General features: G+C 37.5%; 1 protein-coding gene across 11 annotated transcripts in view; it reads left to right on the forward strand.

The window, feature by feature from the left end:
* The window catches only part of TBC1D5 (TBC1 domain family member 5), a 312,792-nt gene that overhangs the window by 284,899 nt on the left and 12,679 nt on the right, over positions 1-15,214 (forward strand). For 9 of the 11 annotated variants that reach the window (XM_077787221.1, XM_021538132.3, XM_021538130.3 and 6 more), the window contains 2 exons: positions 2,573-2,605; positions 6,360-6,459. In XM_077787221.1, coding sequence (XP_077643347.1) covers positions 2,573-2,605; positions 6,360-6,459 — 133 coding nt within the window. The remainder of the gene's footprint in view (positions 1-2,572; positions 2,606-6,359; positions 6,460-15,214) is intronic. The other 2 variants (XM_021538136.2, XM_021538139.2) reach the window with 1 other exon arrangement.

The raw sequence follows: 15,214 nt of genomic DNA on the forward strand, positions 1-15,214 counted from the left end.
TATTGCAGCTTGTAAAGCCACGAGCTGTAAAACTATAGCATTACAATGTCAAAGGTATAAAAGTTTCTGTTCTTGACTATACTGACCACTTTCAGTTATTCACAGCTTTTTTCCTGATGTAGTAAAATTTGATGAAAAATGGGGCATGGGGAAGCGTCAGTGATCTCATTATGAGCTCAGGAGAAAAGGAAGGATATAAAAATTTATTTCCATAGCTCTCTTTGTAAAGGTGAGAAGATAGATGAAAGGAAGTGTTGTAAAAACAGAAGAATGAGCTTTGGACAAATGGAGAGTACCAGAACTGTATAGACTGGGGGGAGGAAATAGCAAAGAAATGTCAAAATTAATCATAAAATAATTAGTTCTCATGGCAAAAAAAAAAAAAAAAAAAAAAAAAAGGAAATGTAGCAATGTAAGCAAAGTTCTATATGTGGATAAGAAGAAAGACAAATATGAGAAACATAAATCTAAGTCAAGTTTTTTGCAGATTCAGTCTTGCCAAAACCAGGAAAATAGAGATGTGTATATGAAGACACTCAAATAGAATCTTAATTTGTCTGGAGACATAAATTCTAGCATGCTTAATATTGTTAGTGAAATGTAAATCAATGTAGTATCACAAATAAATTACTTCCTTTTTATTCTCCTGTTAAATTCCAGGTGTTAATGGTTATCTGTAAGGTTGTACATCATCTGCAAGGTTGAAGGTGTGTCATAGTTTTTTGACAACTCTGGAACTGAATTTTCAGAAAGTACTAAGTTGTTTTTCTGCAAGATTGCATATGTAAATTTGCAGATCTTGGTCTCCCGTGTCTGATGCAGTGATTCCTTAGTTTGATTTGCTGCTTTATTTACTTCTCTTCCTTATAATGCAGCTCCCAATATTAGAAAATATTGAGCTTTATAGGACATGTTGTTTGGTAAATTGACACTGATTTTGTATTTTGTTTGAATGAGTTGTAGTCATTCATGTGTTTCTGGTGCTGTGTGTGTCAGATCAGCTGAAGGGGCAGTTTCAGCTGAAAGGTTGGTCCAGACCATACTGGATTTCTCCTGACTTAGGTTTGACCTGTTCAAAGAATTTATAAGTCTCTGTTCATGCATAAGAGAGATCAAATCAGCACTGCTATATGTACACAAAATAAAAATGGTATCCATCACAATGTTAGCACAATGAAAAGTTACACTTAGAGGGAAGTGCAGTGTGTATGAGAGCATCTGCACTATGCTAGCTGTAAATCAGTTGTTTCATCTAATACTGCTAAAGAATTTTACATTAGAATACTGAAAAAAGGTCATTTTTCCTGAGGGAATTTATGATTTAGCTGCTTACCTGTACAGAGCAATCTTTGAAAGGCACTGTGAAAAGATTAGTCTTAGAAATGTTGGATAGAATAGACTTCTGCTTAAGCTGCTACTTGGAATAAGACAATCACTAGCATTGGGTCAGGCCAGTGACTTAGAATAGAAACTACCTCTTCTGTAACCTCTTCCAGTGCTGCACTGCTCCACTAATGAAGAATATTTTCCTAATGACCAGTTTGAACCTTTCAAGGGGCAGTTTTGGGCCATAGTGCCTTCTATATCATCTGTGAAGAGTTTGATTCCATCATCTTTGTCACGCCATGTAGTTACAGGCTTCCAGTAGATCCCCCTTGAAATCCTCTTCACCAAAATAAACAAGCACTTCTCCTTCAGCATTTCCTCCAGACCTGTAGCCTTCCCAGCAGCCCTGCACTGGGTACTCTCCAGTTTCCCATTGTCTTTGAACTCCAAGCCCAAAGCATTATAAAAGATGAGAGCTCACAAGCACTGAATAGAAAGGGGTAATGGCTTTCCTGGATCTGATGACCACATTGCTCATAATGTAGCTCAGTGCAACTGTTTACATTATTCATGATAAGAGAACTTATCTATTAGTGGCTCAACAGCCACTGTAACCTCCATATCCTTTTCAGCAGATCTGAAACAAAAAGTTCCTTCCCTGTCTGCAATTGGGATTTTTCTTCTCAGGTGCAGAATTCTGTGCATAGGAAAATTTCTAAAACAGAAAACTCAAAAAGGCTTCTCTTGCCTAGGCTTACCATGTCTCATGGTGTTCATGAATTGAAGTTCCACCAGTCAGCACAGCAGCACACCTCCCAGATTTGTATCATCTGAAAATCTACTGAATGTACATTCTGTCTCCTTAGCTGGGCTATTGGCGAAGATACTGAACCAGTGTCTTCATAACAGTCCATTTGTTATTGTGGTCATTTCCAAACATCAACTGGACATCAAGCTATTGACTCTGTTCTTTAAGTTTGAGATTCTGAGCAATCCAGCCTAACTACAGTCCTTTCATTCAGCCCAGACATTATCATGTTATAAATGATGACGCTTTTGGAAATGTGTCAAAAGCCTAACTAGAGTAAGACTTCATTGAATTCACTTCCCTCCCTTCATCTGCATGCCCAGTCATTTTGTCATAGTGGGCAACCAGGTTGGTCAAGCATAATTTGCTCTTGGTAAATCCTTGTTGACTTTTCTTGATTATTGTCTTGTCCTTTACATGTTGGAAATTGATTCCAAGAGGACATGCTCCACGATTTTTCCAAGGACTAAGGTGAGGCCAAACATTGTATAGTTTCTCAGATACCCACCTCACTTTTGTTTAGTATGTATGTAAAATTAACCTTTCTGCAGTCATCAAAGATGTTCTGTAATAGCAGCGATTTTTCACTGTGGTAGCCAGTAGTGTTGCAATCACCCTGTCAGTTTTTTCAGCATCCATAAGTATATCTCATGTGGTCCTATATGTTTGAGTACACACATTTCTTCTTCAGGTATTAACCAGCTTATGCCCTTCATCCCTCCATAGCCATTCCTCTCCTTTCCAAACAGTTCATGTGGGCGTCCGGGAACAGAGCTGGCCTAAAAAGTGAGATGCAAAAATGGATTCAAGTGCTGCAGCCTTTTCTGCACCCTGTGTCATTGTCTTATCTCCATTAGTTAGCAATAGACCATTTTCCTTGAATCTCCTTTTGCTGCTCTGCATACTTATAAGATTGCTTCTTGTTACCCCGTAATGTCCCCCATTAATTTTTGCTCCAGATGGGGTTTTGTCCTTCCTAGTTTTGTTCATGTGCCCAAACAATGATTGTGTGCCTGTCCTTTGTTTCCTGCCATTGTTTCCACACATGTGCTCTCCATTTCCACCATTTCCACCTCCATATGTGCTTTTCCCATTTCAGTTCATTAAGAAGTTTGTTACTCAGCTGAGTGGACTTTCTGCCTACCTTGTCTGTATGTGCCGATTCCTCATGTATATCTCGGTTAGGTCCTTGTTCTGTGGCAAAGTCCTTCCCACTAGATTAGCAAGTCTATTCACAAAGATTTCTTCCCCATCTTTGCCAGGTAGACCTGTTCTCTAAGTTGTCTGTCCTCATCAAACTGGGAGCCACAAGCAAAATAGTTGAAGCCCAGCTAATGCCAGCAAGTATGTAACCATATGTGGGCTCCCTGGTATACCTGTTGCTCTCCAAGCTCTTCCCTTTTGCCGTAGGATTGAAGAGAAACACCACCAGTGTTTCTGTCCCCTTCACCCTTGCTCAGGAGCCCTACAGTCAGTTTTGAACTAAAATGGTTTCACATCACCCTGTCTTTGGTGAATGCATGAATAAGCAAGAAAAAGCCAGAACATTAGGTCACCCCAAACAGTCTTTTGCAACACCACAATGGAGGCTCCAAACAAGCAAGAAACCTCTCTAGTTGACAAGTTAGGCTTGAAGAGTCACCAGCCACACACTGCCACTCACCACTTTCCCTTGGTAGTGCTCTGATACAGTCAGTGTCCAACCTGAATTCTTCCTCTGAGGGAGCTTGATTTTACTGTCTCCTGACTGGACCACTGCCAGAAGCCACAAATTTACAGCTCCCTCCCTCGTTATCAGTGCATGCCTTCTTCCCACTGCATCTTGCCTCAATTGCACCTTTCCTATCTGTTGCATGAAGTTTTACACCTGGAAAGATTTTGTCAATCACCTGTCAGTCACTCCAGTGGAGTAAAACACGCCTTCCTCTTCTTACAACTCCTCACCTGCTGCTGGGGAACTACAACAGAGTAAAGCCCTCATCAGGGAGGTCACTCTCAGACTCTGCACAGAGGTTGTTACAGCACTGCTGGTGACAGCAGAGGTGGAGGTTACACCTTGTAGCAAGTCATCACCATTTGGGTGTTGTCTAATTGTGCAAACAGCCCTGGGTCTCTTGTGTGTCAAGTGCCAAGTTAACTGTCTTGCCTAGTGCCCAGTGCCAGCATTCCTTGGTGTCCTTCCCACGATTGCCAGATAAGTCAGGAACTATAAGTTCATTTAGCCTTCTGCAAGATTTCCCACTTGGAAAGGAGACCTCATGCACTGTCTGTGACTCCCTGACCACAGCTCCCTGCTTTGTACCTGCTGGGTCTGCTGAACACTGCTCCTCCCCATGCTGGATCCCAGCAAGCAGAAAGAGCAGGGGATGCAGTTTAATCAGCACTGCTCTCACTTGCCAAGAGAAGAGGTACTGTTTTATAATAGAAAAGGTCAGTTTCAGGCTCTGTTTGAATGGATTCATTTATCCAAAAGCATTTCAAGATCAATTTACTGCAGTTCTCACCTCTGAATAATAAAAAATAGTCTAGGAGACATGGAAATATTTATTGCAAGAAGTTAAATTTTCTTATTCACCTATTAGGAGACAAACTGGTGTTCAATTACTGGCTAATGATTTTAGAATTTGATGGTGTTATTTTATAGTAGAATATTCAAATATTGTCACTTTTTCCTATCTTACAGCTTCACTTGCAGTGCCAATGGCAGTTTAAAATTTATGGTAGATTATCTCTTGCAGTCAATAGCTGTTTGTACTAGAAAAAAATCTTCTGCAGGAGCATCACTTGAATAGAAATGTCAATGCAGGTATGCTTGTATAGGCCGTGACATAACTGCAGACTCTGAATGAGGTCACTCAGCAACTCTAAATTGGCAAATTAAATCAATCCCTTTGAGGTTTAAGTGGTCAAAGTATGAGGATAAGAAGAAAAAGGTGAGAGTACGTAATATGAAGAAATAGCAAGGAAAAAATATTTCATATCTGTTAGATGCAAGGAAAAAGCCTGTAGGCAAAAAGTGATAATGATACAGTTAACATTGCTTTTTATTCATCTATTGCTTTTGAATTTATGATATATTAGTGCAAAGTTTCCTTCACTTGGTTCTGCCTTGGTTTCTGATGGAGATTAAGATCACTTATACCTTTAAATTATTCTTGCTGATCAGTTTTGATAATTTTTTTCATTTGAATAATAATTCACTCTCTAATGCTCAGTGATCTTCATCAGGCAAGACTGTGATAGAACTGCAAAGCTCCAAAGAAAAACAGGAGGCTAAAAAGCTACTTTGACTTTCTCTGAATATCTTCAATTCAATTAAACAAAAACCTGCTTAATACTGTTTTTGACTTAGCTTTGAAGGATTTTTCCAAAGGAGTGGTGACCTTCCTCTAGAGTATGGTCTTCAAAGTCAAGACTGGATGGATTTATAAACCAGCAAACAATGACACTCGGAGGAATTCTTAGCTGAGGTAGTTCCCATTGCCTAGACAGGGCATGTATCCATGGCTAGGTACTAATGCTTCTCCTGGGCCTTCAAATAAATTTTTAAAATTCCTATCTTAAATTATAATTGATGCATATTTTTTAACCTTAACTTGATAATTTAGAGTAACTGCTTTATAGTATGTGTATTAAAAATAGTTTTCACCTAAATATTATGAATGATGGTGCATTAAAGTGAAGCTGGCTGTGCACAGAAGTGTAGGGATTAAACACTGATACAGGATGATGTGTTACAAAAATAAGTGTGCCAAAATATATGGCAGTAATGCATCCTTAAGATGCAATACTAGGTCTCATGAAATATGTTTATTGAAATTAAAAATTTTTTTCAAAGGAATAGCTGAGGAAATTATGGAAATTATTCAGCCAGAAATTTAAATTTTTCTCATTTGGTGAGTTTTTGTAGACAGTACTGTGGTACTGTGTTTGCACAAGTGAAACCAGGTAGCTGGTCTATAAAAGAATCCTGGATCATTAATCTTTCTGAGGTCAATGTAGATAGATTTTTTTATTTAACTCCTTAGAAGGAAAAAGAGTAGTACTAATAAACACTGAGATATTAAAACCAAACCCTATTTCCATGAAATGACAAAACTTTCCAAGAACAAAGGAGTAGAAAAAGTTAAAAGAGGTCTAAGCATGTCAAGGATTAACCTATTACTTTTACTCTGCATTATAGAAATTTTTGGGGGGTTTAATGCTAATAATCTCTTCACTGTAGGAGGAGGAATTAGAGGCCCAGATTTCATTCCTACAAGGACAGCTAAATGATTTGGAAGCCATGTGCAAATATTGTGCAAAGATGATGAACACACATCTTGGTAAGTGCAGTACCTTGAATTAACCTGTAAATCTTTGCAAAGGCTCTTTCATTGTTTGTATTAGAACTAAAACAATATTTATGTAGTACAGTGCATATTATTTTATAAGCCATGATGAAGATTGAATTGATGTACTAAGTAGTTCTTTCAGATGCTGCCAGCCTCTGTATCTTTATACTGCAACACTTTTAAACTTGGGAGTAGGATAGCCACTGATGATACTATTAAGCAGAGGCACTTCAGCACAGATGCCTTTGATTTCTTGTATTGTAAGAAACTTGTTGGAGCTCAAACCATGAGAACTTACACATTTGAAGTCCATTTGCAGTTTAACAGTCCCACGGTGATTCTTGATGCGTGCAGCAATAGTTGTATAAGATTCATATACTTTCATTAAATGTAACATTTTTATAATCTATTATTACCTTTGATATGTTAAAACGTTACTGTAGGCTGGATAGTTTGATATTTGTCTCAGAACAGAAGAAATATAGAAAGATAAAAGTCAATACATTTGGAACAGAGTCAGCAAATACACCAGTCTAAAACTCTGCCTACATATTGCCAAGATAAATCTTACAAGAGAAAGTAAACAAAAAACTTCACTCGGATCAAGCATAAATATTTTTAACCATGTTTTGATAAAATAGGTGGTTTTAAACTGTTTTGAGCTAAACTCTAAATGTTAGTATATTTAGTTATGTGAAAAAAGCACCATTGTTGAGAAATCAGGGCAAAACTGCAATAATTTTAAGATTTATTTATGGTCTGCAATTTCTGAGCAAAACAAATTAAAGTGGGTAGAACTAAGCATGTGATATCTAAGTTTGTCAAGACAGAAGGTTCAGATGTGCAAACCATATTGTAATTGTATTTTCTTTCATGTGGCTGTTTTACTAGCCACTGTTACAAACCTAGGAAAAGTTATAAATATTGTGTTGCTTGAAAGTTGGGAATTACAGTCTTGAAAAGCTAAGCCTAAACCTCTAACCCCAACAGCTTTAGTCTGATGTATTGTATTGCTTTTGTGAAGGCACATGACTAATGATGAGATTAGAAGCAAGCAAAGGGATAAATTATTAGCTACTGAAATGATGGGGAAAAGATTGCTGTGTCAAGAAGAAAAACTGAAGTTTCTTTCCTCTGGGAAAGAAGACGAGGAGTGTTTAGCAAGGGTATCAGTTCCAAGCGTAAACATTTCACCAGCTACAGCTGCACCAGAGATCAGAATAAACCCAGACAAAGCTCCTTGAAGCAGTCTGCCTTTCAACACTGGATTCATGAACTGAAAGCATATGATCTGTGATTGTATCCAGGTGTTAAATTCTTTTTCCCAAATATATTAGAAACAAGAGCATTTAGGGCCAGTAGTCTCTCAGGAGCACTGTGGAGTGGTTTGTTACCCTCACAGGACAAGGAAAACCATCCCTTATAGTGCTTTGACTGTGGGATGTGCTGGGTGTATTGTGACACCCCTGCAACACTCTCAGAGCCTGCCAGCCTAGTCTCTTCCATGTCTACTCCCTGTACTTCTTCACAATATTCCTGCATGTCTTGTCAACATCATGGACTATTAACTTTGTAAATTTGTCTAAACTGGTGTGTTTATATCCTATAGAGATTAACAGTTATAAGTGATAAACAGCACAAGAGAGATAAAGACACCACCAGCTTTCACAGCCTCTACACTTAGAGCAAATTGATGAGTTTAGGTATGCCCAAATCAGCCAGCAGATAATTCACACAAAGGCAGGAAAAAAAACCCGCCAGAATTCTTGCTGCTGTGCAAAATATCAGCAGGCTGTGCAAAAAATTGGATTCTCTGGTGTATCACATGAGACCCCCTAAGGATTAGCTCCAGAGACCATACACTGCTCAGGGCTTCAGAGAAGGACAGCAAAATAAAACACAATAACTTATCTGGTTATTTCTAAAGGGAAAAGTTAGCAGGGGGTGCTACATCTGATTCTCCCCCAGGTATCTGTTTATGCATGAAAATGGCTTTGTTTCAGAAACTGCAGAGCAGATGAGTTATATCACTCCTCTTGTAAGCTGTCAGAACACTTAACTTCAAGGATATTACTTCTTCTGGGGCTGAATTTTTTTGACTTCATCACCCAGCTATTGGCTCATGTGGCATTTTTAATAACAAAGTTGAAAATCCTCATTTAACTTACCTATATTAAGTGATAATCTCTCAGTAATAAAGTAATCTCTCAATCTTTGCTAAGTAGAACACTACATTTTATTTTATGTGACTTACTTTTTAGACCAGATCAGTTTTGTGGTCTTCCTTTGAATTCTTCAGGATTTTCATGTGTTTTTTCAAGTGGATAATTGTATCAGGATATGCTGTACCAGCACTGAGCCCAGGAAAGTGGTTACTTAGCACAGGGAAGGTCATCTCTCTACTCTAATGTGGCACTCCTCTTTTTAAACATTTGTAATGCAGCATCACATTAGTGATCTTTGATACAGTGATGGTTTGAGGTGATAATATGTTATGACCTTTAAAATTTGATGACTCATAACTTTCTAAACAGAGGCATTTATCCTGTGGGTAAAATCAGGAAATGTTTATTTCCACATGTGTTCCTTGTATTTGACAATATTAAAATTCACTTCTTGCCGTTTGGCATTTTAGCTGAATAATTCAGGTAACTCTGTGATGTACTCATTTTTCTTTTGCCATTCTAACTGCAGACATAACCATCATATATTTAATGGTTGTCTAAATTGTTGATAAAAACATCCATATATATAAAAGTTGGAGAGTCTTACAGAATTCTTTCAGCAAAGAGTTAGACAACATTTCTGTGAATTATGAATATGTCAGTCAAGCAGTCAGGCCTGCCTTTTAAATTTGATAACATTTAAGTGCTTATTCTTAAAAACCTCCCTTTTTTATTAGATTGATGTTGTAAACCTGTCTTTTCAAACATTATTACTCAATCAATATTCTTTTTCTTGCAGGATGCATTGCATTTGCAGGTCACATTATAAAAAAACAGTATTAATTCAGGCTTATAAAAATGCATATCCAGTGATGATTTGCCACAAAATTATCACAGTATCAAACAGTTACAGAATATTCTTCTCATGATTTATGAGACAGTTGAGGATTTTTTGGCTGTCTTTTCTCAGGTTCTTTCCCTTACAAGGGGAGTTCAGATGACAGTCAGATGCAGTTACTTCATTACAGAGTTGATGTGTTGTAGCTGAGAAATTATCAAAATAACCATGAAATTATGTTTGCTGTTTTGAATATGAGGGATAGAATGGCAGTTTTTATTTTGTTCATATGTTCAGAGATGCTTTCATTAAATGTTTATCTCTTTCTGTAAATAAACCGCACAATCTACAACATGGAAGCAACATAATTAACTGCTTGTAATATCAGGGCATGTTACCATGGTAATGAATGATGGTCCTGAAATATTGCTATTTAGTGCTATGGGTAGAAATTAGAAATAGGGGTATCATTATTAAAATGGAGGAAAGTAATTTTGTGATCTTGTTCTCCATCATGGGGCTGTGCATTAGAAAGAGCTTTACTTTTCTTCCCTCTCTCCCGTAACCACTGGAGTACTGCTCAGGGAAAATTCCTTTTAACACCTCCAAGGACAAATGTCAAAATTAGGTATGTAAAATGGCAATATGGGGAAGTAGATTTTGCTATTGCTCCCACCTGTTTTCACAAGCTTTCAAAAACAAAATCCTGTATTCATTTTTTTTTTCCATTACTAAAATGAAGATACATGCAAACTTGTAAACCTGTCATGTGGCTCTGTTCACAAAATAAATGCAGAATATTACTCAGCTAATAGTGAAAAAGTATAGTTGTCATAGCTATCACTGCTCCAGCGTCGTCACAGATGTATTTTCTTGATGTTATTTTCTCACAAGCACCAGCCTTTTTCAGGAAATAATATTGTCACTGGTGGTTTCAGAAATATGGTAATATTCTTAAGCATCTTTCTTTCTGGGAAAAAATCTTTCTATCTGGGAGATACTCTACTGTTAGTGCCCATAAATTCCTCAAGGCTCAATGATTTAGAAAGCTGTAATACACCGTTTAAGTATTATAATATTATTGTCATAATGTTACTTCTTCTTTGAAGAATTTTGATTGTTTCCTCCTTTCTTGCATTATGTGAAAATAAAAGCATCAAGCTAGCAAGTGCATTCAGAAAAAAGATTTTTCCTGGTAACTGGTAAATGTAGCATCTGTCTGATGTCTTAGAGTAGAACATGAAAAACATAAGAGACATACACACAAACAGCACTCAGAGAGCTTGATAGTGTCTGTTGGAAGATTCCTCTCTTGTCCTTCACATTGGACATGGGACTGAGTTTGAGGTGTTCAACATGGAGTCGATCTGGAGTGTTTCAAAGAGCAAAGCTTTTTTACATCAAGCCTGTTAAATGGCAGTTCAGGTGACACCAGCTAATGACACTGTCATGACACCATCTGCTATTCTAGTATCTTCAGGGTTAGGACCATGTCCGCACTGACCCACAATTAAAGTGCAGCTTCTTAACAAAAAGTGAATTAAAGCCTTGGAGAAGTATCAGCCTTCCCCCTCCATAGGCCAGTTCCAATATGAGAGATTGTGGAGTTTTGTTCCAGAAAGAAAATTTCCAAGTGTTGTTTCTGTATATGGGACAAGAGCCAATCTATCCCCACTATCTCAGACAAAAGAACCTACCATTTGTTTCTGACAAGGTTTCAGACCTCCAAGTGTGGGAAAGTTTACCAAATGATTACACACATAGCAGAGGAAGTCCTTCTCATGAGAAGCAATTTAAAGGAACATTGGTTCTGTATTAACTTGGATATGGAGTTCTTTATATATAAACTTTTTTTTTGATGGGCAATTTATCAGGTTATAAAAATAGAGAAACTAAGGTCATTCCCCACTTGCTTTTGCTTAAGGGCAGCACTATGTAAATGCAGAAGGTTGCTTCCCCAGCTAGGTGAGATTCAGAAGCAATTTAGCTGCTTTCTTGCTGCAAAGAGCCCCATCTATAAAGCCCTGAGGACTCATACCACTTTTGCAGAGTTAGCTGACAGGGTTCTGTACAACACCCTAGAAAGATGTGCAAAAGTACCCAATTATACAGAGGAAACATAAGTCTGCCTGGTTTTATTACTTTCACCTTCATACTGTTACTGCTTAACTTGAACCAGTTGCCAGAGGGAGATTCAGGTGGGTCTGAGAAATATGTTGCTCAATATCCGGGTCTTTAAATCACTTCTTGTCTTGGAGGCAACATCACAAAAACCTCTTAGGTCTGACCCACATCTAGTAAGTTTATACTTAAGCATCATGGCTTCACTAAGCCAAAGCAAATAAATCCTTCTCTGAGCTACCCTACAGGGCTGTTGGCTTTTGCTTGTGGTGAATTTTACAATTTCACTCTTGCTATCTGTAATATGTTGCTATGTCCTTCATCAGTATTCCAGTACATCTCTGCCCCTCCATTGTGGATTATAGAAGGGATGTGGAAAAGTGAAGTTTTCATCTCCCATCCTTCTAAACACCACCAGCATCCTACCTTTGGAATGGCATGTCAGCTCTCAGCTTCCATAGGTAGCCTGTAAAAAACTGCATGTATTTACAAAATGCCCAGAAATTATGCCATCATGGTAACAAGAAAAATGAAAAACAATCTTTTGAGAATTCTTTGGATGGGATCACAATACAGCCCTGCCACAAACATCAAGCAGTGCTGGCACTTGTATATTCACTAGCACTTCGTGACATCTCCTAGACAAATATTATTTGGAAGATTTATTAAAAACAGTTCAAAAAGCCACCTGTTAACTGTGATTATTGCAAGCACCAAGAGCAAGGAAGAAAAAAAATACTAAAATAAAGAAATAAAAAATTACAGGATATAGTTGCTAGTATAATTTTAGTTGTGTAAAATAGCACTTTTGAAGGTTTAATTAGACTGATTTAATTCCTTCCTCTTTTGTCAGTCAGTGCAATTGTTATAAGGATGCATTTTATTTTAAGGATCATTTGCAATGGGGAAGGAAGAGGAGGAAGTTTATTTAATGCTCAGTATTTAGAGACTGACATACTGCCCAATATAGATCTGGACACAGTGCGTGTTAAATGTATGCAAGATAGTACTGAATTCTTGTTTTATGTGTCATGTGATGAGATGAAAGGTTATGACATTTTTATAAGGATAAAATGAAATGGAAATTATTTTGCTGCCCTGTGCTGAAATGAAATACTTCAGCATTTGTTGAGGAAGTAAATGCATTAAATGAGTTCTCTTATGCTTGGGACATAAATAAAATAATCCATGGTTGTAAATCCAGTGTGATTAGAAATGCTATCAGTATAAAAGGCCACATCAAACACAGGCCCATGAGTCTAAGGGATTGCTGTATTTGGTTAGGAATAATGATATAAAATAACCTACAAAAAGAGCATATAAAGAAAGAACATTAGCAAATTTATTAAATCAAATGTAGGAATTTTATATATATATATAAAGAATAAATATAAATATAAATAAAGAATAAATATATATAAAGAATAAAAGTGTAATTCTTCATATTCCATGAATTGTAACTGCCTTTTTGTCTCTTAAGGTCTTATGGCCAGAAACAACTGGTTCAACTCAGAGTGAGCCTTCTTTCTTTCTATAACAACTATGCCAGTCTTGAAAGTCCAGCTGTGGTAGGCACCTACAGATGCTTTCATCCCAGTAGTCTGACTGAAAAGGAAATTAAAATAATGAAGCTTACATAGCCCCTCATTACCTGATTAACAGCTTTCCTTGCAACTTTCAGTGAATTCCCGTTGCTTCCTCCCTGCTGCTCAGTGAGCATCTCTTTTACCCTGAAGTGCGCTGACAACCCACCCTTTCCTTTCCAACATCTCTTAAGCAGTGGTTTCTCTTCCAGTTCCAGCTTTAAGGAAGTAAAACCTTAGCAGAAGCTAAATTGTTGTAGGACTAAATTGTTAGTTTCCCCATTATTTCAATAAATATACAGATGTAAGGTATATGTTAAGCATAATCTGCTTACTCTGTATAAATTAGAGTTCACAGCTAAGAATTGATTGTTTCTTTGAGCAAGAGGTGGACAAAATGACTTCATGACCCTTTCCAATCTCCTTCTTTGTACATCTGCAATTCTGTGCCTTGCTATGAGTTGATGATTGGTAACTTTTTACTACTATTTCTCTGATGTCACAAGCATTACCACACTTCAAATATTGATGAAGTGGTGGTGCTCTGCACAACACATGAGTCAGAAGTATAAATACATCACTTATATTCAACACTGTATAAATCATTTCTATTCAAATAAATGTTTTGAAGAATGTAGTGTTTCACAGATAATTTCAGATTTTTAGAATTTTTAAGTTCTTTAAGACTCAAATCTTGCTAAGTGGTGCTTTTAATATAATGTGTAATTGTTACTAGAAGTGTTGGCATTCACAGTGAGATAAGTAAATGAAAGGCTGCTTAGCAGTGTTGCCTTCATCAACATTTAGATCATAAACACTATTGTTTTAGAAGGGAATTTAACTCCTCTCAGTTGTATTTTTAATGCTGGAAGGAAAATGCAGTAGTTGGAAGCATCCTGAGTTGTATTATTAAACAGCAATATCACTATGTCATACAGCATAGTCTTTCTAGAAAAGCCACAATGTGGTGTTAAGGTCTAGAGTTCATTTTTGTGCTCATCTGACCAAGTTCAGGTAAGAAAGCAGTATTTGTTGTGAAAAGAGAGAAAGGTTGATTACCAGAAGCTAAAGTCCCAGTCTGTCCTTTTAGCCCCTTAATGTTCTTGAAGAGGCAGTCTTGCTGTCACTAAGATATTGTGCAGGGAATGTTGGAAATATTTTCTGTAACCCTGGGATTTCATAAAGACGATCAGACAACAGTACTGGAACAGTCCAGAGAGTTGGCTGTGCCCTAACGTATGTGGGAACATTGGGATTTTTTGGCTTTCCTGTTTTGGAAAAATAAAGAGTGTAGAAATACCCTCAGTTCTCTCCTTGATCCTGCCTACGATGGAACTGAGAAGGTACTTCTGCATTCTGAGTTTGAGCTCTCTTCTCAGTAGTGAAAAGAAGGGTGAAAAAAGTCAATTTAACATGACTGGCACTGTTGCTTGTTCACAAGTCATTGATCAGGAGCTAGTAGTAGAAAGCAGCTTTCGTAATACAGCTTGCAGCTATTTCGAGTTAGCTCCTCTCAGCAGGATTCATCTTCCTGGAAAGGCCCCACGGAGACCAGCTTAAAATAGAAATCATTAGGAGGGAGATGCACTGCAAAAGCAGCAGTGTGAAAAAACAAAGAACCTCAGAGAAGTTTGGTTTTCTCCGCATCCATCTGATTTTATGTCAAGTGTGCTTTGTGCCTTCATCTGGCAGGGTGTTTGTCTCCCACCTCCTCAGTGGAAGGGAAGAGGTGCAGATTTGTCTTCTGGATGGATGGGCATGAAGAGATGCCTGAGGGGACCTTGTCTACAGCATTCAAGTTTTCCCATTCATTTAATTCAGCTCTGGTTGGGTGGTTGGGTTTCTTGCAAAATCTGTATTGAATACAAGCAAAAATTTCAGTGAAAGTTACTTTATTTAATAAGCCTCTAAAATAATTATGCCAAGCCTAACAGCTTTTCCATATTGAGAGAGGAATGTTTTGAATAGCCTTTTTCCCTGGCCTGGGAACTCAGTAGTGACTGCTCACACCATCATGGAATATAGAGCATTTCAATCAT

The sequence above is a fragment of the Lonchura striata genome, chromosome 1 (assembly GCF_046129695.1).
Source record: "Lonchura striata isolate bLonStr1 chromosome 1, bLonStr1.mat, whole genome shotgun sequence".
NCBI classification, from domain to species: domain Eukaryota; kingdom Metazoa; phylum Chordata; class Aves; order Passeriformes; family Estrildidae; genus Lonchura; species Lonchura striata.